Source organism: Zootoca vivipara, chromosome 10, assembly GCF_965207765.1.
Source record: "Zootoca vivipara chromosome 10, rZooViv2.hap1.1, whole genome shotgun sequence".
NCBI lineage: Eukaryota > Metazoa > Chordata > Lepidosauria > Squamata > Lacertidae > Zootoca > Zootoca vivipara.
Window position 1 is genome coordinate 26,559,327 of NC_142593.1, and position 24,172 is coordinate 26,583,498.

Here is a 24,172-nt window from a genome sequence, read left to right on the forward strand (position 1 = left end):
TTATTATTCCATGTAGGGAATTGCATGAATCCCTTCATTGCAGCCGGGGCAGGGCATTTTTCATCAGAACCACACTAGGAGGAAGAGTTTGAATCCCCACCTCTGCCCGTCAGACTCCCAAGCATGATTGGAGTCTCAGCCAACTGTTCTTTGCATTTCTAAGATGATTTGTGCAACACAGACATTAAATATGTAGGCTCTAATATCTACTGCTCTGGCAAGTTCACCAGTCTGGGTTACCGTCCTGTAGGGATTACCTGAATGTGAGCTGCTGAAGGAACCTTCCTCCTGGCATTAGTTGAGAGGTTTTAATATTGTATGTTGCCTCAGTTGCCTTTGGAAAGAGAGGCGACCTATAAATAATAGTACAGGAAGCCACGCAGAAGCACAGAATCAAAAGGTGTTTTGACAGCTGTTCCAAGAAGTGTAGCTAAGCCTTTACATCATATCACAGGTTCCCTTTGGAGTGCTTTTTCAGTTGCTTCAAAAGCTCTAAAATCAACAGTTTTCACACACAGCCCCTTTCATATACCAGGGATGGGTGAAATGATGTAGGACGGTGTCCTAAAGCTAAACTAGATTTGGGGGCATAACATATTTCAAACTCACAGGCAAGGGAGTGGGCTTGGGTACTCAAACTTGGTGCTGCGCTCTTTCTCTTCGTATTGTTACAAAAGTTGGGTGTCACCTCCACTCTCTGCAGGATTCCAGGGGATTCCAGGCACTCACCCAGGGTCTGTGTTCCTTTGGAGAATTGAGACATGGCAGAGACTGTCGTAGCTTTAAGAAATGTAGTTTATTCACCTAATTACACCTTCAGTGCACGTGGAGGGAGTCCAGATGTTACAGCATAGTCATTTCAAGAGGGGCTTGTCCCCCCACAGCAGTGCAGCCCTGGAGTCCAAGCCATCTCTCCCAGCCAGCCTTCAGCCTGCCAACCCAAGATGGATCCCAGTCTTTCTTCTTATCTCTTCTTTTTTCCCAGCACACCTTGCTTAAAACATTTCCTGTCACTTTGAAACCACACCCCATCACCATCGCAACCTACAGTGATGGGGGAAAGTACGGTATCTGATCCCCTGCTAAATTTGCCCGTTTGCCCTCTGATGAAGAAATGACCAGTCCAGATGTTTCAGACTGAGACTTCCATTACAGGTTTTCTGGCTGCATTTGACAATAATTGTAGTCCAAATCATTTAGAAGTCTCTTGATCGTGAATGGCAGCATTATAATCTTGTTATTTTTTATTTAAAAGAAAAACACAGCTGAGATTTTTCAAAACTCGGAATCCTTTGCTTTTTACACATCTGAATATACTCAATACAAGCTACATGGCTTGTAAAATGAACATTTGTTGCTGTTCCGAGATGATCCTTGTACAGCTCTTTAACTGCCTTAATTTTCTGAATTCCTTTGTTTTATTCTGTAATGTGAAGAGATGAAAACTGGAAACCATTTGTAAGCAATGTAGAATTTCCAATTCTGGACATAATTTAGTTGAAACCAAAGACTTACTGGGAGCCAAGCAGGTCGAGGAAAAATACATATTTGCATTTCAAATTTGCATTTAAAAAGGAAGACATTCAGAGTGACCCTGATTGGGACTATGGGGAATGGGTTTAAAGCCTTGCCCCCACCCAGTGCACTCCATATGAATTTCCCGCCACCAGCTGCTATTTGTTTCTGGAGCGTTGCTGCTATACATGGGGCAAACAGAAACTTCGAGAAGCAAGTTTGCAGTGGGGGTTTAAGAGTGAAGATCCGTCTTAATCCTCATTGACCCCTCCCATGACGACTTTAAAACAAAACATCCAATAACACATTTTTTGTATCATCTAGTCGTCGTCCCCAAAGTATGCTTCTCTGAAGTTTGTGCTAAGTAAATAGTGTGAACTAATCAAGGAATAAGAAAACCATTGACAGTCTGGTCAGACTGTGCTGGCCAAAGAATGTACAGGTAATGCAGGGAGGGGGGAAGCGTATCAAGAGATCTCAGTCATATTCCTACAGATATTGTCAGGGAATCAGATCCCTCCCACAGTGGACAGCCAAGAATTAAATAAACAAGGAGAGATCTTACCAAGTATTTTATTCAATATCCACAGAGAGAGGCTCAGAAAAGGTGCCTCTCACAGTAATGGCATTGCTCCGAGTAAAGCCCCACCCCCTCCGTCTCTCCTATTATATGTCATCCCTAGGTTGGCTGATCTGTGCTTTCTGTTCTCCTACTTTCAATGCCCTCCAGGTTCTGGGAGAGGGTAGATCTGGAATGTTTTCTAAAGATGCTGAGTCTATCAGCTGTCTCTCCCCCTGGTGCTGCTGCTTCTTCCTGCTCCTCCCCCAATATTTCCTATCTTCTCCCCTCTGCAGCCTCTGAGCTGTGACCTCCTGCAAACCACTGTTTTAACTCTATACCGTCTTCCTCTTCTCTAGAAGGTTCAGGCAGGGGAGGTGGTATCCACCATTCCTCCCGCTCCTCTGCCCAGTCCCTGACAGCTGTGTATCTGAAGAAGTGTGCATGCACACGAAAGCTCATACCAAAATATAAACTTAGTTGGTCTTTAAGGTGCTACTGAAGGAATTTTTTTATTTTGCTTCGACTCAGACCAACACGGCTACCCACCTGTAACTAGGTCTAGGTCTGTGTAATAAGATGAGAAGAATCCTGCAGGATTAGTCCAAAGCCCCATCTAGTTCAGCATCCTGTTCCCCACAGCAACTAGCCAGCCTGTGGGAAACCCACAAGCAAGGCATGAGCACCATTGCATTCTCCTGCTGCTACTCCCCAGTGAGTGGTATGCAGAGGCAAGATCACACTAATCCTGGAAGTATCATCCAAAACATGCCACCCTGAGTTCCATGATGGGAGGGAAGAGGGAAGAGGAACAGGGTTTGTCAAGCTGTATTTTTATAAAGAACATGTTCCGTATATATTTAGCTGCAGAATTGAACAGAACTGGCTAAATGCACTGCCGTGTAGTTTTGAGTCAAATTCTTTGCTAATGTGCCACTTATATGTAGCATGTAAAAGGCTTCTAGTTTTTTTCTGCTTTATTATTGTAAAGAATATTTGCCAACATATGTTGAAATGCCAAGTAAGCAGATGTAGAAATTAACTCCAGCATCAAAACAGTAATTTGAAAGGTGACATTCTTGAATAGTCAAGTACTTAAAAAGCAAAGGCATGAAAACTTGTATGCCACCAAAAGTGAAGTTTTTTGCGGCTGTTGACTGAATCAGTGACTTGCAAAGTTAATATTCTCTGACTCAACACTAACACAGGCCCTGTTTTAACACTTAAATGACTCATCAGACCGATCCAAGGCATATAGTATTTTTTACATTAAGCAAACAATAAAATGCTGTAAGTAAAAATTAAACACAATTTAACCGGAAGCACCTTCCATGAGTTTCAAATGGAATGCCCAAGTAAGCGTTCAGAGCCAGAAGAATCTGTTCAAGCATGTCCACCCCCAAGAATGAATCTGAAAATTGGAGGCTAAAGCTTACAGATTTGTGCTCATGACTTGCAGCTTTTTATTTTACCATAAACTATCTTTTTTTGTAATTTGGAACTAAATCAGTGTATGATGCCATAGAACAATTGCTTTCTTGAATACAAAAGTGCTGCCTGTTTGTTGAAAGTGCTCTTCTAAAAAAAAATACCTAAAATGTTACTTTGCAGCAGGATCCTTCTAAATTAAGGAGCGCACTTAAGTTTTGTAACTTTGTTGGACAGTTGTTAAGGAACTTTACAAGCCATAAAGAATCAGAAAGAACTCCAACCTGGAAGGCATGGATAATGAGAGGGGTTTTTCCGAAAGCTTAACAGGGACATAATTGAATTACATAATGACTTATTATAGATTGTGATTACCCCTCACATCAGCAATACATTGAAAACATAACTTGACTTTCAAGGCGTACATAATAATAAAGCAAATAACAAATTGAGAATGGGCTATAAGAGTAATGTGTTCGTTTAGCAAATAATTAATGTACAGAATGGTCTGCTAGGTAAAATGACCAAGACAAAGGCTCAAGAAACAATTGGCAACTCTGTTGAGGGAAATTGAGTACTAAAAAGAGATAAGCTTCAATGAACCTGAAACCTTTACTACTTAGACATTATTTGATCCAGTCATTAATGCGAGCCAGCTGCAATTTGATAGTAGTGTATTTCTACCATGAAAAATAATGCCAGCTCCTCTTGGTTGGGACTGTAAATCTAAGTGAGTAAATGAGTGTTGAACTGCAGCTAAGGGCCACGTTGACTGCAATGTCTGTATTCTACTTGGATTCTTAAAAATGTTTGTCAACTTAGTAATGTATGAAAGATCACTTACTCTTTGAAGAAATCATCTACCTGAAATGGCTGTGATGAGCATATCTTAATAGACTCTTATTCAACCATATGCATATGAAAATTATGTGTCTTTGAGCGGTTCCTTATGTAAATGTTAAGATCGTATCAATGAGTATATCAAGAGAATCCATGGCACAAAGCAGAAAGTGTGGCCTCAGATCAACACTCCCAGAACAGCAATACACAATATGGTTGCATCCTTCCACAAGAACATGCACGGCACCATCCAGTATGATGTCTTATCCTCTGACACCTTCCTTATAAAGAACGTTGTGAAACAGAGTTCATTTGCCCCAGTCCAACAAAGTTTGTCTCCCGTATTGGTCTCTACAGCCACAGCAGGTGCTGTAACTCTCCAACAGTTTGACTTCACCCCCAAAGATGGACTCCTCTATTGTCTCCCGAGACAAAACGGATTCCAACACACAAAAACTCTGGAATTTTGATAACTTGCTAACCTTTGTAACTGAACCAGTAATTTTCCTCTCTCCAAAGCAAGGAGCTATAGAAATTCTCAATTTGTTGTAAACAAATATTTATCTTTTTCAAAACAGGTAGCTACAGGTGGCACAAGAAGATATAGGAGGAAGATTTTAAATTTGGAAAGCATTTAATCTCACCCCATTTCAAGTCGTGTTCTAATGCACTTTTTCTTTAAACATGGTAGCCACTTTCCCCTTCTGACTTCACAATAATGAAAGGTTACATGTATGTATCAAGTGTTATATTGCACTTCGTTATATAGAAGCTGGCAGCCATATAAAACTCTATGAAAAGTTTAAGAATAACATAAATGCAGTGTATTAAAACTGCAACTTTAATGATAACAAGTGGGACAGAATGAAACCTTTAAAAAAATCACATACAAAATACTTCTGGTTTACAATGTTAAACACTAAACCTTACATAAAAAGTTCATGCTTGTCTTATAGGTACCTGATGTTGTCCACTAAGGCATGTGATCTTGGCTTAGTCAAGAAGAAAGTTAGGTACAACATGAGCTTCAAACGCAAGGTGCAGTTGGCTTTTATCCTTAGCCAGAGGGCCAGAGCGAGGACTTTCACGCTCAGGTCCACTGGCCAGACTCTGTCCAATCGGCTGCTTATGATTGGCCAGTTTAAACTTTAGACTTGGAGGGCTATCCCAACCTGTAATGCGATTGGACAGGGAATTTGCAACAGCTGGTTGCTCGGACGTGACTCCTTGCAGCCCTGGGAACGGAGGGCAGCCTGTGAGGGTTTGCAGCCACTGTCCACCGGAGCAGGGTAAGTGGCCATTATGCTACAACTAAACTCATAAAATTTCCTTCCAGTATTAGGCAGGATTCATTTGATGTTCTTCGGCTTATCCAATTTTAGTATGAAACATTAACTGGAGATATTCCACATGAAGAATTGCAAAGTTGATGGAGCCACCTAATCAAAACAAATTTACCTTGGCAGATTTGTCAACATCAGTGAAGTCTGCTTTTAGCTAAGGCCCTAGAAGTTTTGCAGAATTTCTTGTTTTAATATAAATTTGGGTTCCTACCCCTTTTCTTTTCCCACTTACAATCGTGTAAAGACATTTCACATCATTTTATAGAAGTTAAAGATGAAAGTGCTGTGACTTTGCTTTGAAAATACTGACAATTCCACAATGCAAGCCCCAGAGTCTGTAGATACAAGCATCACATTAACAGTCCACGAATTACCGATGAAAAATTCATGCCACTGTAGTAACTTTCATATTGGCAAAAGTCAGACAGAAGTGAAAACAGCATATTTAACAGAGAAATCTGTAAATATTCACATAATGATGATGATCTCTGAGACACTTCGCTCCCCCTCAACTGAGGATTGCCTTGTACACAAAAAAAAAGAGGAAGGAAAAGTCTCTATCTGCAGCCCAAATTAATGGTACAGCTTTCTGTATCACTAATTCCTTGTCTCACTTCCATACAGCAGTGTGTGATGAACACACAAGCATGGTAGACCTTTACATTGGTATTGGTTGTTAGCATCACATTCTTCCCAACCCACTTGGAGAGGTAAGCCATAGCTGTGACTGCCTTGACAATATGCTTGTCCAGCTCAGCATTGCTGGAGAAGTTGCTGGTTATGGTGGAATCCAGAGAAACAAAATCATCTATCACCTCAAGTGTGAGGCATGGAGTGCTGGCAGTGTCCTGACCCAGGATGTTGGTCTTTGTCAGGTTGATGATGAGCCCGAACTCCCTGCAGGCTTGGGCTGTAGAGCTTCCTGGAAGTGTGCTGTAAATACTGTGCCATCTAAACATCTCTTAGAGAAGGATCCGCCACCCTTTTGTCATTGTGTGGAGACGTGTCAGGTTGAACACCCCCCCTCCCCGTTGTTCTTTGAATAGAAGTACACACCATCTTCAGTTGAGCTGAAGGCATAACAGAGCAACAAGGCGAAGTATATGCCAAAGAGAGTTGGAGCAAAAAACACAGCTCTGTTTCACTGCACTCTTTGTAGAGAAGGCATCGGAGGATGAACTATCATATTGGAAGGTGCCATGGATGTTCTCGTGGAAGGACACAATTATATTGTGGAGCTTAGGTGGGCATCCTGTCTTATTGAGCAGTATGAAGACTCCTTTTGGGCTGACAAGGTAAAAGACCTTCATCAGGTCTATAAAGGTGATGTACTACTATCACCACACTTAATTGTAGCACGATCTTTGATAGAGGAATATGTTTTTTTGCTGTAAGTGGCTAAGATCTTTTTGCTTTGAATATAGGCCAGAACCTTAATCAAATGAGAATTAGGCTAAAGCTATTCCACTGTACATTCAATTAAGTCTTTAAGGTGCCACAAGACTATGTCACTTATTCTACCCTTCTTTTTTTTCTTTTTTTAGTGCTTTAGAAAAATCTCACAGTAGAGGCATTTTCAGAGGTGCAAAAATTGCCACTGTAGTCTCCAGGTATCAAGGTGGGTGGGTTGAGCTGACAGAATTACGTTAAGGCCTAGTTTGCATGACACATGCAGGCTCCCAGAGAGAAGCTTGCTGCCACTTTACTCCTCCCCAGCCTTTTTTATTCCTGCATTGAGCTAAGCCAATGTTTTGTTTCGTGTGTTGTCTGAACTGGGACTGGACAAAAATATTGCCCACGATCAGAGTGAGGGAATTCATCATCACTGCTGAAGCAACCATGCTGATGCTGATTGGCATGCCACAGCGCACTGCAGTGATGAAAGCAAGGACCAACAATGAAACTGCCATGGGATAGTGGCTGGCTGGAATGTCAGCTCAGGTGCCTCTGCAAGAGGAATTCCTTCCTCCTGTACTGCGTTCAGGCATTGTTTCCCCCCACAAACAGCCAAGTGGGTGACCTGCACTTGGCTGCCACCTTAAACAGGCCAAGCACAGGGTGTGCACAGCTCCGAAGCCCCTGCCACTGATTGGCTCTGTGGGCACTGCCCTCCCCTACCTGAGAGGACCGTTGTGGCTGGAGGTGAATGGTAGCTAGTAACCATCTCCTCCCCTGATTACACCAGATGATGATGGCCTACCTGGACCCACCATGGCTGCGCCATGCATCAAGACGTTTCCCACCCAGATGAACTGTTATTGCCTCCCCCTTTACTCCAGGCATTGTTTGTCCCCAGTGATGTCACTGTATAATCATATCTGGTGTGACTGCATGATCATCACCAGATTTACTGGTGTAGCTGCAAGAAAGGAGCACAAATTCTAAAAAACAGCTGATACTAATCTCACAGATTGAATCAAGTGCTTTGTGTGGATGGTTTCAGCATCATTTTTATTTCATCCCCCCCCCCTTAAAGATGTTGGAATTAAATATGTGAAAATGATGCATCTTTTATTATTAGCTCTTTCTCCATTGGTCATGATCCTTCATTTAAAGTTGAAATCTTAGGCTGCCCAGCAACAATGCAGTCCTGTGTATTTATCTCTTATTAAAAACAAGGTAGCTTTCTATTTGCACAGGTGTGTTTAAAATGGCTGGGCAAGAATCATTCTACAATTTTAAGAATTAAAGGGTGTTTTTTGTGAGTCTAGACTCCCACATTTTATACATTTTTTCCATTTTATACATTTTAGCATGTATGGTTTTATTTTGGACTCAGGCTTGGCGCAGATCATGTTGGATGTTCTAAATGTATTAGAATTATGTGATCATTGGTTCCCAGAAATATAATAAAATGAATCTGAACCCAGACTACCACATTATGCCTACGTTTCCATAGTGTTTTAAAGGATATAGCAGTTACACTCCCTTCTTTTTTAAACGCCTATTTGCTTCATAGCTTATGGTCTACTTTATGGTGATAACTGAAAAGGGTGAAGCATGACTGCTCATGAGGAGGCAAGTCATCTGTGCATTAGGGGTTTTGGTGAAGAGTGGGCTGTTGTAGGTGAGAGAAAGATGGGGTAGGAAGTATTGCAAAGGCCATTTAAGTTGTTTTAGTCAGTTGGGTGTCGTGTTTTATTTATCTGGGTATTGGGTTAAATTGAAATTTCTAATTCTTGACCTTACTGCAGTCGAGTTGTTTTCTTTCTTTAAATGTAGCTATTATTATTTTTATTTAGTGGTCTTGTTTTTATGGGGACCCAGGTGGCGCTGTGGTTAAACCACTGAGCCTAGGGCTTGCTGATCAGAAGGTCGGCGGTTCGAATCCCTGTGACGGAGTGAGCTCCCGTTGCTTGGTCCCAGCTCCTGCCAACCTAGCAGTTCGAAAGCACGTCAAAATGCAAGTAGATAAATAGGAACCGCTACAGCGAGAAGGTAAACGGCGTTTCCGTGCGCTGCTCTGGTTTGCCAGAAGCGGCTTTGTCATGCTGGCCACATGACCTGGAAGCTATACGCCGGCTCCCTCGGCCAATAATGCGAGATGAGCGCGCAACCCCAGAGTCAGTCACGACTGGACCTAATGGTCAGGGGTCCCTTTACCTTTACCTTGTTTTTATGGGTTCTGTATGTTTTGTATTTTTTCCTGTATATATTTATTATTATTTATTTCATTGTTACCCAATCTGGAATTAAAAAATTCAGTGAAGAGTGGGTTAACAACAGCAACAGCAACATTGACTGTAAATTTCTGTTAGGAAATAAGGATTGAGGACATTCCTTGATAGAAATACTACTGGAAATATCAGGCAGGCCTTTTGCCTCCTCTCCAGGAGGAGGAGGAATCCCTCTTTCACCAGACCAACTGGCAGAGTGGACCATTCCCCAACCCCTAAACAATTATTCAACTGGAACCACATTGATGACTGGAACTGTTACAACGCTATGGATAACAGGAAAGAAAACAGGGAACTAACAAAGGAGACAGAAGTAACAAAAGAACTTGCCCTAACAAGAAAAGCCAGAAATCTCAATTAAGGAAAGGAAAGGAAGCCCAACAGTATGTGAGGCAGCAACAGAAGGCATAACCCACACTCATCAAGATTGTCGGTAGAGGCAGGAGTGGAGGGTGGAGCATACTAGATCTCCAAACAGAAATTCATAGTAAGAACATGTTTTCATTTTTGTGAGATGAGCCCGGAGGATATTCCTTGACAAGGGACATATCAGAGCAGTTTCCTAAGCCAAGGTGGGCTTCCTCTGCCCCCCACCCCCATTTCTTGTGTGTCTCAGTGTTTTGGAGAACCTTTGTACTGAAAGCATAACCATATCTAAGGAGGCATCATCCCTATCAAGAGATGTCCTTCAATTTTGTCTCACAAACAGGCAGTAGTATAATCCTAGAATCACAATCTGCTTTATATCATTGCAGAGGTGTTATGTCGCTTCCCACATATTTGTTAGTTAATTAATTATCCATAAGTTTTAATAGATGAATTCGTTGGTTATATCTGCAGAAACTTGCATATAAATAAAAGCCACCCTTAAATAAGATGCATGGCAGACACCATGCTAAGAGGCCTTTTCTGAAAAAGAGGCAGAAGAATATCTTCTAAGATAGCGTCTGTATATTTTTGCAATACTTACATTTTCTCATTTGCTGTACACCACTTATGGAGATTTATATATTAAGCAGCAATATTTTAAAATAAAATAAAATGAATCTGCCTTGTGGGGTTTTTCATGATAATATGTTTTTAACACAAGTAAACATTTCTTTTAAGTCTGCTTTTTTAAGTCTACTGTGCGATTGGTAGCTATTATAATATTTTTGTTAATCGACTGATCTGTTCTTAATTACAGTGCGCTGGGGAGGGGGACTATATTCGTTTTCAAATACTTGTGCCTTGTTTCAATTCTGAAAATATTCATTATATCAGCTCATGTGAACAAATGAACAGTAACATTTATAATCTCTTTAGTGTTAATGTGGCTACAGAAGACTCAAGTTTTATTTGCTAGTGCCTGCTAGCTGCTAGCTAGCGCTAGCTCCATTGTTAGGGCTCCAGAGCTACTTTCCTATCCCAGTAGTAATCCAAATGCTGGTCTCAGTTGTTCCTGTTGACTTCTGAACCTGTGCTGTTTAAAGTACACTTCCCAAGAAGCCTGTAAGTTTCTCAATACTTGACTGCCCTCACATGAATCCTTGGAAGGATCATGGTAGCAAGCTGCTGCTGCTGCTGCTACTACTAATGTTAATAACATTACAAACATTACAAACATTGTCTTGCGTGAGTCCTTAAAGCTTTGGGACACTTCTTTTGCCAAAATTACAAAACTCACAGATGACTCTGCTGCCATGAGAGAAATGGTGTCTAAACTCTAGGCTTTGGAAAGTATTTTTTTTTCTTTTTTCCTGAGATAAAGTGAGTTGCCCTGTGTAAGAACAACTGAAAGCAACAGATTAAAGGACATGTTTAATAGTGGGGTTTTTTCTGTGCCATAAATGAGAAATTTTAGTGTATTGTACTCTATTTTGCATATTGTCATTCAAGGAAATCTAAACAATACCATGTCGTTCTCTTTGGTTCCAGCTCTTCCTTTTTGTGACCTGGAATTTTGAGCTGTACATGATTCCTCTGACACTGTTGCTACTGTTGGTGTGGAACTACTTCCTGATCATTTCAGGGAAGGATAATAGACAACGTGATACGGTAAGTGTGTCTAAAGCTTTTTTGCAGTGGGGCAGAGGGCAGAAGACCCTTCTCTTCATGGAGGCAGAACTTTGAAGTGGAATTTAAGCAATGAGCCTATTTGGCTGCTGGTTCACCCCTAGAGAGACATTAAGTGGTTGCCTCTTAGGCTATTCAGTTCTACCACACTCCTCAATAAGAAGTTGAACAGCCAAACAAGAGACCCTGTAAATGTGAGGACCTTTCATGAATTGCTACCAACCTTCTTAAAATCCCAAGGAAACTGTGCAAAACACCAGAGACCTGGTGCAAAGTTGTTGATCCTGGAACATAAAATCTTGGCATGTACCTCATTCCAGCACTTCTCAGATGAAAATGGGGACAATGGGTGGGGCCTCAGGGCAGAGTCTGGGAACCCAACAGCACTGACAGTGGCAGGGCAGCACAATCTAGATTTCAAGGGGGAACTAAAAGCACATGAGAATAGATGGCTCCGGTTGACAGAAAAATAGTGCTATATGTGGATTAAATAAATGCATATTTATTAAAGAGTATTGGTCTAATTTTATAAAACATAGCAATAAGTTACTATCTGAAGTCCACTTAATAGATGGCAGATAATAATTATGTAGAGGCAGTAACCATTTTGCACAGGGGTTCAGTTCCTGACCCTTGCACGCATTGGTGGAGTACACATAAGCCCACCTTGTTCTGCCACCATTCTGCCTTCTTTTGAGTCCAAAAGGACCCCCATGTAGGCGGACGTGTGTCAGTCAATTGCATATAAAATGGTTGCTGCAGTTAGAAGCATTTATGAGTACAGGTAACTTGGAGCTTGGGTGCATTTAACTTGCACAATTTCAACCTTATGCACCTGATGGCTGGCTGGTTGAAATCACACAAGCTGAACATAAAGAAAGCAGAGAAGTTAAAAAGCTCTTTTTTGCACAGGATATCCCCAGTGTGGAAAGAGTTTTTGAGGTTTCCACCTTGCTTACTGGGGTTTAGGAGGCCTTTCTTGGAGGGTGAAACCCATTCAGTGCACTAGCTCTGGAAGGTAAGATTGCTCACAAGGGTGATTCCAAGGGGTTATTTTGACTATACGCAATAAGTTGCAAGTTACCTGTACTTTGAAGCACATGAATGTAGAGGGCTGAGTCAAGCATTTCCTTAGCCCAAACGTACCCAAATTCATGGAGGTTGTCTTTATATTTCAGTGGCTATTAGCCACAGTGGCCGTATTGAACCTTCATGTGCTTCCTGGAGTCAAGAGTAGGAAACAGAAAGCTGGGCTAGGTGAATCATTGGTCTGATTCACCAAAGTTCCTTTTCTGTTCTTATTCCTCTTCAACATGCTGATGTGCATTAAAGAGAATTAAAATGTAGCATCTCAGAAGACCTTTGCCCATAGAATGCCTCTCCTACATAACAATCTCAGTTTCCCAATCAATTCCAGCATGAGACTCTGTAATAATGCTTCAGATCAATGACATTATTCACCAAGTTGCTGTCTGATTATGACAGATGGACCAATCTTGTCTCATCACTTTTATATGGCAGAGAAGCATTTTCCACCTATATGTATGCTTTGTTCTACTTTGTAGTATTTTTGCTGATTTTCTAATGACTTAAAATGTTCTTTTATTTCTGAGTGTTGCTACATGTCCAAGAGCAAATACCATTAATCTTTTCTTTGTCTCAGCCTAGAGACAAAAATTGTTGCCTTTTTACAGTAATTTACAAAAATAAAATAAACAAATAAATGATGGAGAGAGGTTTGCCTTGTGGACGAGGAACAGGGCTTCTTCAGTTGTGGAACATCTTCTTTGGAACTCCTCTTCTCAAAGAAGCATGCTTTGTTGTGTATTACATAGGTGATACCGAGTTACGGGGAAGGACCTCAGTAGCGTGTTCTAGATAGAGATATTTCTATTGGGACGTGGGTAGCGCTGTGGGTTAAACCACAAAGCTTAGGGCTTGCCGATCAGAAGGTCGGTAGTTCGAATCCCCACGACGGAGTGCACTCCCATTGCTCGGTCCCTGCTCCTGCCAACCTAGCAGTTCGAAAGCACGTCAAAGTGCAAGTAGATAAATAGGTACCACTCCGGCAAGAAGGTAAACGGCGTTTCTGTGTGTTGCTCTGGTTCGCCAGAAGTGGCTTAGTCATGCTGGCCACATGACCCGGAAGCTGTACGCCAGCTCCCTCGGCCAGTCCAGTAAAGCGAGATGAGCGCTGCAACCCCAGAGTCATCCGCGACTGGACCTAATGGTCATGGGTCCCTTTACCTTTAATGATAAAGCTCTTTGGCCTGCAAAGGGCCTCCCCTTTGTGACCTCTTTCCCTTTCACTCATTTTGGGGTCAGTCTTGGAGAAAAGGAAACGGAATGAAATTCAACTTAGAATAGGTCAAAAGTATGTATGAGCTGAGCTCAAATTCGAAGGGATATTTGACTGATTACAAAAAGCTCACTAGCTTACTATGTGTTTTTGAACTGTCACCACCACCCCCAGTTCTGAAACCCGACAACAAAACAACTATTATATGTTTTGGACTTCCTCCTAAGTTTCTGCCACTCTTTCTTTATCATTCTGTTAGTAATATACTGTAAATAGAAACTACAACACAAAACAGTGATGCTACTGATATAGCCCAGGTGTGGGTCACAGCTTCTCAGTTGAACACTATTTTTAAATTATTCATTTGTGGGGAGGGGTTTCAGTTGATCATAATTAACTGCAGCTTTTCCAGTATCTCAAGGTAGTTATCAAATTAATAAATCAAATATTTGATTAGGATGCAGTTCTATGCAGAAAGGATAGTGATGTGCCTTCCCTCTTTATCTTTGCAATGCAAATAAGGAAGTCCCATTTCCTACACTTGTTTTGTGCTGCAATTCACACAGAGTTCCTCATTCAAGCACTGCACTTCCCTGTTCCCCATATAAAGTTCCCTTAGAGCAATTCAACTCTCGCCTCCTGTGTTTGTGCAATGTTTTTCTCATGATTGAAGGCTAGTTTTCAAACAGGGCAGTCCCCATGTTATCTTCTTTCCGGGCGAAAATGCTATATTGCTCCCACAAACATATGGTTGAGCCTGACCGTGTGAACCATGTCTCCATCCATATTATGACTGCTGGGCAGTCCATTTGTGCCCTCAGAATCTGATGTCATGCCATAAGTTTGAGCTGCCCAACTAAGGCCTGTAGTCGTAACTCTTTTAACTATCCCATTGAATGCAATAGGACATACTTTTGAGTAGACCTGGCTAGGATTCTCCTGTATATAATGGTTTATTAGGAAGAAGTGAAACAATGCTTTTCATAACTGTTTGTGTGAAACATGCTTAACTGCTAAGGTCCAAGTTCCTAACTGAGGATCCCAGTGCCATGATACTAAAATCTCACTTGATAAACTATATTAATTCATTTACCCCAATCATGCATACTTTGAAATCTCCCTTGAATTTATGGGTAATTGTAAATGTGCATTTTGGGGATATTGTACAAGAAAATTACAATGGACTTTAAAATCCTTTAGATGGAGACATAGTTCAAATAAACATTCAGTATACTGCATGGTTCTTTGTGAAAAAGGTGAGAAACAGCACACGAACTCATTAAAGATATATACAAGTGTAGATTTGCAGTAGCCTTAGTATTAACTGTACTGTATTAGCATAAAGGTACATGAAGCTAACAATTAAAGTTGCATATTGCAAATTACTTTGGATTTACTGTAGTGCCTGTTTATACTACATAGATCTCAATTGTCTTAATAATCTGTTGATCATACAAGGCTATTATGTAATGAATTGAATGCATCACAAGTGAAATCCCCACTTCCTATGTGATATCTGCCTAAAATCACAACATTAACCTTTCCCTTTCCCAGACTAAAGCAATGAAACTTTTGAAAGCATTTGCCTGTCTTTCCTCTGCAAAGTACCAGTGCTGCTTTCTTTCAACTTGCTGTCTTATGTAGAGCGATATATTCAACCTTAGTGGCAAGCTCATCATACTAATTATGACATCTAATGGTTCAGTTACCTTGATGACTCTGGTAGATGAGATAGCCCAAGGTCAAATGTTTAATAGTGGCTTGGTTTTATTCACGCTGCCATGGGTTTTCCAAATACTGTTGCAGATATGCTATACAGTTAACATCAATTGTTTATAAATGCCTTCTAGATTTTCTACCTATGTGTAGAAGCAGGCATTACATGCCTAACATGGGGATAACATTGTGCACAGGAAAGTACGTCCTACATAGGTTGTGAGCCTGGTAACCGCAAGAACTTGCTTAAGCAGCTTGAGCCTGCCTGTGCTCTTTCCACAGGTGCATATGTTTATCTTGAAGCTGCCATTCTGTAAGAGATGGATGTTTTGTTTCAATAATGACATTTTTTAAAAGTTCTTCCTCCACTGTTCTGTGTGAGAGAAGCAGATGCCCTGTTGTGAAAATGACCGCATGACTCTGATATTAGGCTTATTGACTGTAGGGAATCTTCAGCTTGACCTAAAGTACTTTCAGATGACCTGCAATAGTCTGAGTGGTTTTACACATCCTCTTCAATCCATGCACATTCAATAATTTTATATTATAATTATGTGTAAGCATTGTAAATCAACTGACACGCAGACACACATTGTGGTTTAGATTTTGCAGAGACAAATGGGAAGGCAGGGAATTAAATCAGCTCCAGATTCCTCACGAATCCCTTTGTGTCCCTAGAGTAGAAACATTGACTCAGGACCCAGTTCTGTTCCTATTATTGAATTTAAAAAATAGTGTCAGGCTACGGTTTCATATTATTTTAGATCAAAATAAATATATATGCAAATACTTGTTTTGGTAACTTATGCTAACTTCTGTGTACTTTCAAAAGACAGGTGTGGTCTGAATTACATCAGAGTGCTCCAGAATTATCCGGCATTTCACAAGTTCAGATGTCTACACTTATTATTATTTTTCAACTATTGAGAATACTCACATGACATGTGATTTTCTGTAGCTTTCATTCTTTATATTATGCAATTCATTCAGAATTGTTATATGGCCTTTTAACTTAGCCATGTTTCTATGCTTCTTGGTAAATATTAAAGTCAGCACTATTCTTATTATATATGTAATATTCTTATTATATATTCTTATTATATATGTGATGGTAGTACAACAGTTAATAAAACAGGACTGCCTTTCGTAAACATTTTTCTGTGTTGACTGCCAAGTGACAAAAAGGGCCATTCTGCATTTTATTCATTTCAGAGGTTTACCCAGGTTTGACACCCAAGCGAACAGTCCATACAGAGTTTCTGTTACCCAAGGTTCCCTAAGAAGCTAAGTAGCCCTGTGATTCTGTAAAATTGCCATTGTAATATGACCCTACCTAACAGGAATCTAGTTGCAAATAACAATAATATTAATATAGTAATAACCCTGGCTACATGCAGGGAAAATGTGCGGTCATGTGCTAGGTTACATAATAATCTAGGCTGATCAATATAGATATGACGGTTACATGGAGTGAGCCTATTTTGTTGGGTCTGTTTCTACATATAACATTGCATGCATTAAGCACACTTGCACATCTAAACACTTTCCTCTTTTCATATCTTTTTCATGTGAAATAGCCTTTCACATATTTAAAAGTGCCATTGGTCTGGTGATATTAAACCGTATTACATTGCAATTGGAGTTATGTCAGCTCCAGAATTTAAAGTCAACTGTGTCCTTGGGGTTTTTGTTTGTTTGTTTGTTTGGTTGGTTGGTTTTTTGGTGTATAGGTCAGCACTGTTGCTTGAACCATCTGGGGCTGTTTGTTCTGCAGGGAGCTTTTCTGCTTTCTGCTTCTAGTCTAGCATGCTGTGGTCTGGTTTGCAGAGGCTGATCTGTGGCAGGATTACTTGGCTGGTTTTCTTTTCCTTCCTTTTGATCAGGATATCAAGCTCCCCAACGTGTCTTTGCATGACACAGAAGGTGAAACACCCAGAGAAACACCAGTGGAAGTACTGAGTTGAGGGCCAACAAGACCAGTTTGATTGCCATAGCCAATTCAAAGGAAACATAGAGCCAGAATTGAATGGAGCCAAAACTAGAGTATATTCAGGGTGGTAGGGAATTGAAGTTAGCACAAACCTAGAAGGCAGCCAAGGGAAAGGGATGACCATGAAGCACCAGGTCCCACCTGCCCCTGAGGTTTGGCTGGCCAGACCTTTAGTGTGGTGGGCCCTGCCCTGTGAAACCCCTTCTTGATAGAGGTTTGGCAGGAATCATTCCCAATCATTTTAGACATCTTAAGAAAAGAAAAGAAAAACCTGTGGTAATCGTGTTAATCACACAGGCCCTTAAAACCCGAGATCTTTAAAACCTGAGACCTGCGATTTCAGCTGAATTTGGGGGGGACCACTTGAAGCATCCAATGTGTCAAGCTATTTCAATTGCTTTTGTTTGATTTGCTCATTGCAAACAGCTGAAAGTCTGTAAATTTTGATAATAAACCTGATTTGCAATGGGAGTTGAATAATTTCAATTACAACTGTATGAAAGTGCAATTTATAAATATTTAAGTGAAATAAATAAATCTTAGCTACATGGGTGGGTGGTCAGACAAAGACCTGAGTCTCATCTGGAACCTTTTAACTTTAGGAGGGTAATCAGTGACCTGTAAAGAACAGATCCTTCAATTGAAAATACTTGATTCAGGAAAATAACTCAGAGACCCAATGGTGTTGGTTCAACACTCTATATATCTTACTGAGTATAAACTGGATGAACCTCTGGCTCCTTCCAACCAATGAAGGCTGCTCTATTAAGGCAAGTGGGGTGCTGCCCCATCAACTTCAGTCTGCCTTCAGCCAGCTCACACTTGCCATTATAACCATTTCAGGATGGGGAGCTTCATCTCTCTTATTCTCACACAGTGAAGAGGAGGATGGGGACAAAGCTAGAATTTGTTGGTTCTGCCTGTCAATTGGACCTGGCTCCACCCACTGTTGGGTTCCCTGCCTTCCACCCTCCCTGTTCCAATAGGCATCAGTCACCACTGCTTCTAACTATATAATTACACGATTTCAATGGATTCTGCATATTTTAATTGCAGTTATATCTACTATGTTGGGATGGATATGAGCATGTAAGCAACTTATGTGTCATGTTGTCTGCTGCCTATTTCTGCTACATTTGCTATGTGTATACTATGATGCTTGCATTCTGGCAGGGGAAAATGATATATAGTCTGAATGCTGTCATACAAATAATTCTGTCTTGCTTTTTTGTCAATAAATACCTTGCAAAGCAGAAAGGGAAGAGGGTTCTTGAGCCATATTGTGTAATTTATGGCTAAACAGTAAGCACAATAAAGAAACTCGTGTGTAATATGTGAGAACCATCTTATGTGTGCTCTTAAGTGTCATCTATATTCGTATAATAATCATGGATCAGCACCAGGAATTAGGTTCTTTCAATATCTTCCACTGCTATGTGTCATATACATCTGTGACAAGTGACATTACAGAAGGTCATGTCACTTTTAACTGCTTGCATTAGAGCTTTCTGATTTCCCCGGTGCCTTTCCTTTGTTTGATTAATAATGCTGGATTTCAAGCAAGGTTGCAGACAGCAAAATTTAAAGCACAGATTCTGAAGTGATGTTAAGCATTCCCTCTCCCTACATAAACCTTAAGTAAAATACTGTTTCCTTAATGTTTGCCCTATAATATTTTTTTCAGCTATTCAGATGCTATGCCATCCAAAGGTCTGAGAAGGAACAGCAATGCCTTATAAAAGAAAACTGAAATGATCCTAAATAACTACAGAATAAATGCACTTGAAATGTATATGCTGTGGAATAAACTTTCTCTCCAACCACAGTCGGCTGCATTACTTGCATTGCCCCCAATAACACATGAGTTACGGTATATGAACAGAAAGATAGAACCAAAGACAGAGGATGGGGGGAGTATTGTTCTCTCACCCCTGAGAACCACACTTTGGTTCCTGCAATACCTTCAGGTGATCCTTTGAATCGACAATGAAAATGAAACATTGATGGCCTGCTCCAGCACAAACAGTAGCAGAAGCTACATTAACACTCTTATTTTTGGCACTCCTCCTGTGCTGCTCTTTTCAACTTAAAAGGATAAAAGGAAGTATTGCTGTTTAGTGGGAAAGCATTGCTAGAAAAGGGAAGGAGGAAAACTTAATAAAAATAATCAGGTAAAAATAATGGCCCCTAAAAAGTATTTGTATAAGTTCTTCACACAACTTGATAGACTTCCAAACTGCAGTTCACATAAAAGCCTAGCATATAAGGGCTTCCATGGTGTGTGGTCAGTGGACAAGGGGACTAGGCTAGTCCCCTATGTTCCCCTGGCACTTTCTTCCCAAAGCCTGGGAAGTTTCTGTCTGGCTTAGGGAGGAAGACACGATGCCTCTGGCCCGAACTGTTCCCCTACAGAAAATTTCACTGCATGCCGCTGAAGGGCTTCTTCCTTACTTTCTCCATGACATGTTCATGAATTCCATTTCCTGTTAAGGACAAGCCAGAAATATATTTTCTGACTCTAGCAAGACCTTCCCCTCACCACTTATGCCCTTCCACTTCTCAGCAATATGGGGAGAGAGATAGCTGGGAAAGAGAAACTGATAGGATAGAGGCAGGCATGCTCCATTTAATTTTTTTAAGCTTTCATCAAGAGTAGTTGGGAGGAAATGATCAGGGTTACCTACCCCTGCAGTATTATCAAGGAAAGGGCAAAAATACCAAGTAGATTTTCAATGAGAGTTTGCTCATCACAAATAATGACCAGTTTGGGATGGAGATTTTTCATTGCCAGAATTTATTTCTAAAAGGGGAAATACTTCTGTCCATCTTCTGCCCCTTCTCTAGCCTACACTGCGTATACCCATTCCTCCCCCCCCCAAGCTATTTAGTAGGGATACTGTAACTACTCACAACTACTAGCAGGTAGCGCTGTGGTCTAAACCACAGAGCTTAGGGCTTGCCGATCAGAAGGTCGGCGGTTTGAATCCCCGCAACAGGGTGAGCTCCCATTGCTCGGTCCCAGATCCTGCCAACCTAGCAGTTCAAAAGGAGGTCAAAGTGCAAGTAGATAAATAGGTACCTCTCCGGCGGGAAGGTAAACGGCGTTTCCTTGCACTGCTCTGGTTCACCAGAAGCGTCTTAGTCATGCTGGCCACATGACCCGGAAACTGTACGCCGGCTCCCTCAGTCAATAAAGTGAGATGACCGACCCCAGAGTTGGTCACGACTGGTTAGGGGTCCCTTTACCTTTACCTTTTATTCACAAAGACTAGTCAGCTTAATAGGCAAACTTCTCTATCATCAAATCTGTTCTGAGAAAGTGGCTAGGATTAATCTCGTGTAGAAACAACCTATGGTGCAGGTTTTCCTGAATCTTATACCTAGGTAGTAGTTACTTTGAATACTTTGAATGTTTTTAAAAGCCTTCTTACACATAGAATTTAAGAAACCAGGGTATTTTATACTGTTATTGTTAGTAGTAGTATTTATTCATCTTTGTATCACAGGTCCATATCAGATATATCTATGACGTGCATAATATTTCAACTGGAAACCAAAACAATGAAAACAAAACAATTTTGAGACAAAATACGTTAAAGAAATAACCCTAGCCTTCTGCATACACTGTATTGTTCATGTGAGAGTGTTGTGAACACCTACCTTAAATCTAAACTGTGTTACAAGAGTTAAGCATGCAAAGGCTCTTGGTACATATTGGCTGTTAATACATATATTAGAAATCATGGTAAGTCATAAAACAAGCCATAGAAAATTTCTGGTTTGCACATTCCCCAGCCTTCCATTCATCTCCCCATTTCCTATGCCAGGAGGATGTGTTTGGGCTCTTTCACTTCCCCTTTTGATCGACTACAGCATGTTACTTAGTTCAGACTTGGAATTGTGCTTAAACATTACTACCGTATGGTAGCTTCCAGTAGCTATGGTTCAAAGATTGTTTGAAATAACCACATTAATATTAACCACAGTTTGTTTGTCTTGATAGTATGGCAAAGCACAGTTAAGTAAAACCAAATGCAGTAGTTTCTGGATAAGCAGGGGGAGGGAAGAAGTGAGTGAATGAGCCTAATGCTCACTGCAGCTTGTTACAGACCGTCAGTCATGGCCATATGGCCATAGTGTGATCATGCAAAATATGGTTGCAAACTGTCCAGTAACTACAGTAATACTATAAATAATACAGTGTCAACATGCAAATAGTGCCCTGTTAGGTGAAGGTCGCAATCTTTCAGAGGTTGAAAGAAAATCTACTGTTTCTTAAATTCCATTTCTATGCTTCTCAATGTGTGCCTTTTGTATATCTTAATGCTCTAGCACTCAGTCAAGGAGTCCTTATCCTTGGACTCTTTACCTTCATGGACCACCTTTTACTTTGTTTTTGGTCTACTATATATATATCAGAGTCGTACAGCTTGCTTTTTACAAGGATAAGTTAGTTTCCACCCAATCATTGCAAATCTCCTTTCAGTTCAAGGATCAATTGCTTGGCAGGGATATGAGAGTCCTGGAAAGGAGATCACAGCTGCTTCACTCCTTTCTGGTTGCTTTGCTCTTGTGCTGTGCTGACCTAAGCCATAGTTTGCCTTAGTGTGTCATCAAAATCCTAGTTTTGGCTCTAACCATGAGCCATAACGAAGGTTTGTCCTATATAGGTTACTGCTAATGGTTTGTCCAGGAGAACTAAACCACAAGTCTGGGTTCAGATGACATGCTAAACCAAACTATGACTTAGCTGAGTGCCAAACAGCAGCAAAGTGACAAGTGCAAACTCGGCGTGTACATTCATGATAAGCTATGCTTTTTTCTTAACATAGCATTCAAATCAGGGCACCATCTTGATGGGATTGTATACAGGACAAAGCTTTTCAGAGTATTACCGTAGTTTGAATCTGTAGGTTAAATTTTTCTATTGTGCACTTACTTGAAATATTTAATAAAGATTTCCAACCACAGAAGGCTTAATGATTTGGCAGAACAAAACGCTACCTTGTTGACTCGTGACAACTACTCCTGTTTGTGTCTGCAGGTAGTGGAGGACATGCTAGAGGACGAGGAAGAAGAGGATGACAGAGATGACAAGGTAATTATCTTTCCTAGCACTTGGGTACCTGGGGATGGGAGAATTTAGACATGACACTGTTCTTGCAGACAGTTAAAAAGGAGCTGAAGTGTTTTTAGTCCAGAAAATTGGACAGAGCTGTTTATCATCCTAACAATGCCAGTATATATTGTAGGAAGGGAAAGAGGACTATAAATCCTCCTTTTTTGTCCAGAGCTGGGTCAATTTTTTTTCCTCCTACCAGGAACAAAAATAATTCAGCTTGTCTGGAACTTGATAGCTGTTGTGAAGATAACTGCAGTGACAACTGTTTTTGAAGGACAAAAATTTGTCCTGTCTTGAGTATTACAAATAGGGCTGCACTTACTTGTGGGAAGAAATGTTGTAAAAATAGAAAAGCCACACTGTTTGAAGGTGGTCTATTGCCATCTATAATTTTCTGAGAATTACTTGGCAGAAGAATGTTTGGTGCGTGTTTCACTCCGTATGATTCTCATGGGCCTCTTACAGATGGATTTGGGATTGGTGTTGTGCAGCCCAGCATCAACCTAAGGGACTATGGTAGCTCTTTTAGCTCTGGAGAATGTTGCTCAGTTCCTAGGTTGCTGGTCAGGTCGAGGATTTGCCACCACAGTAAATAACAGCTAGTTTATACAGGTTATTGAAGCAAGCAATAGGAGTGCATGGTTGTCCCTAGAGGGGAGGGAAGAGGCACAGAGAGGAAATTAGAATGACCTTGTAAAAGTGAAGCAATGGCATTAGTTGGCAGGGCTGGTTTGTGGGGAAGTAAAAGTACAGCAAGATAAATGTTTTGTTGTGTTTTAAGTTTTGAAATGAGGGTATTTATAGAGAAAAGTATTCAGATTCTTTTAAAGCACTTCACGTTAAATACAGAAAACATTGACCTTTACAAACGTTCTTGTACTTCTGTTGTAATAAAGCACTGACTTTTTTTTAGGGCTAGAAAAAAGCTAGAAAAAAGAAAAAAGTATCTTAATTTATGCCCTTGACCTTTGTTGCTAGTAGAGATGTACAGTTCTGTACCGCTATAAGAATTCGTAGGTTGGCAGCTACTAAACATTTCAAGTGTCAGAAAATTCACTGTGATTAGTTAGCTCTTTGAACGATTAAGCTCTGTGTTTTGAAAGATGAAAATTTGGACTATTTCCTTATTATCTTAACATTCAAGAGACAGAGACAGCATTTCCCCCCTGTACATATTTAAATCATTTTGCTACAAGCTGCAATCATGAAATAACGTCATACCTAAATTTTCTTTGTGCAAAGCCACGTGTGCTTTCTTTCAGTACTACATAGTGTGTATATGTCTGGCAACAGAATATGTGATTTATTGTGAAGGTCAGCCATGTAGATGTAGTGAGCTTGTATATTAACTCAAAAGCATTTCTCCTCTGATAAACGTAGGTCTGCTATCCATTTGTGAGTATTTTCCTCCTCTTGTTCATATTTCATTATAATTATAGCATATTATATGGGAATGTCCAGTAATTTTTGTATCCATAGAAATAGCTGCAACACCTGTAAAATGTATACACATAAGTACTTCTAATATACCTTTTGTTTAAATAAATCTTAGCTACTTAGTAATTAAGGAATTGACCCATTCTTTTTGTTACTAAGTAATCAAGAAAAGTATTTTATTGTCTTGTGTA

The 24,172-nt window shown here is 40.5% G+C and overlaps 1 protein-coding gene across 5 annotated transcripts in view; it reads left to right on the forward strand.

Annotated features, from left to right (window-relative positions):
* MCTP1 (multiple C2 and transmembrane domain containing 1) overlaps nucleotides 1-24,172 on the forward strand; it is a 229,501-nt gene that overhangs the window by 120,904 nt on the left and 84,425 nt on the right. For all 5 annotated transcript variants that reach the window (XM_088652794.1, XM_088652793.1, XM_088652792.1 and 2 more), the window contains 2 exons: nucleotides 11,280-11,399; nucleotides 22,467-22,520. In XM_088652794.1, the coding sequence (XP_088508920.1) occupies nucleotides 11,280-11,399; nucleotides 22,467-22,520 (174 nt within the window). The remainder of the gene's footprint in view (nucleotides 1-11,279; nucleotides 11,400-22,466; nucleotides 22,521-24,172) is intronic.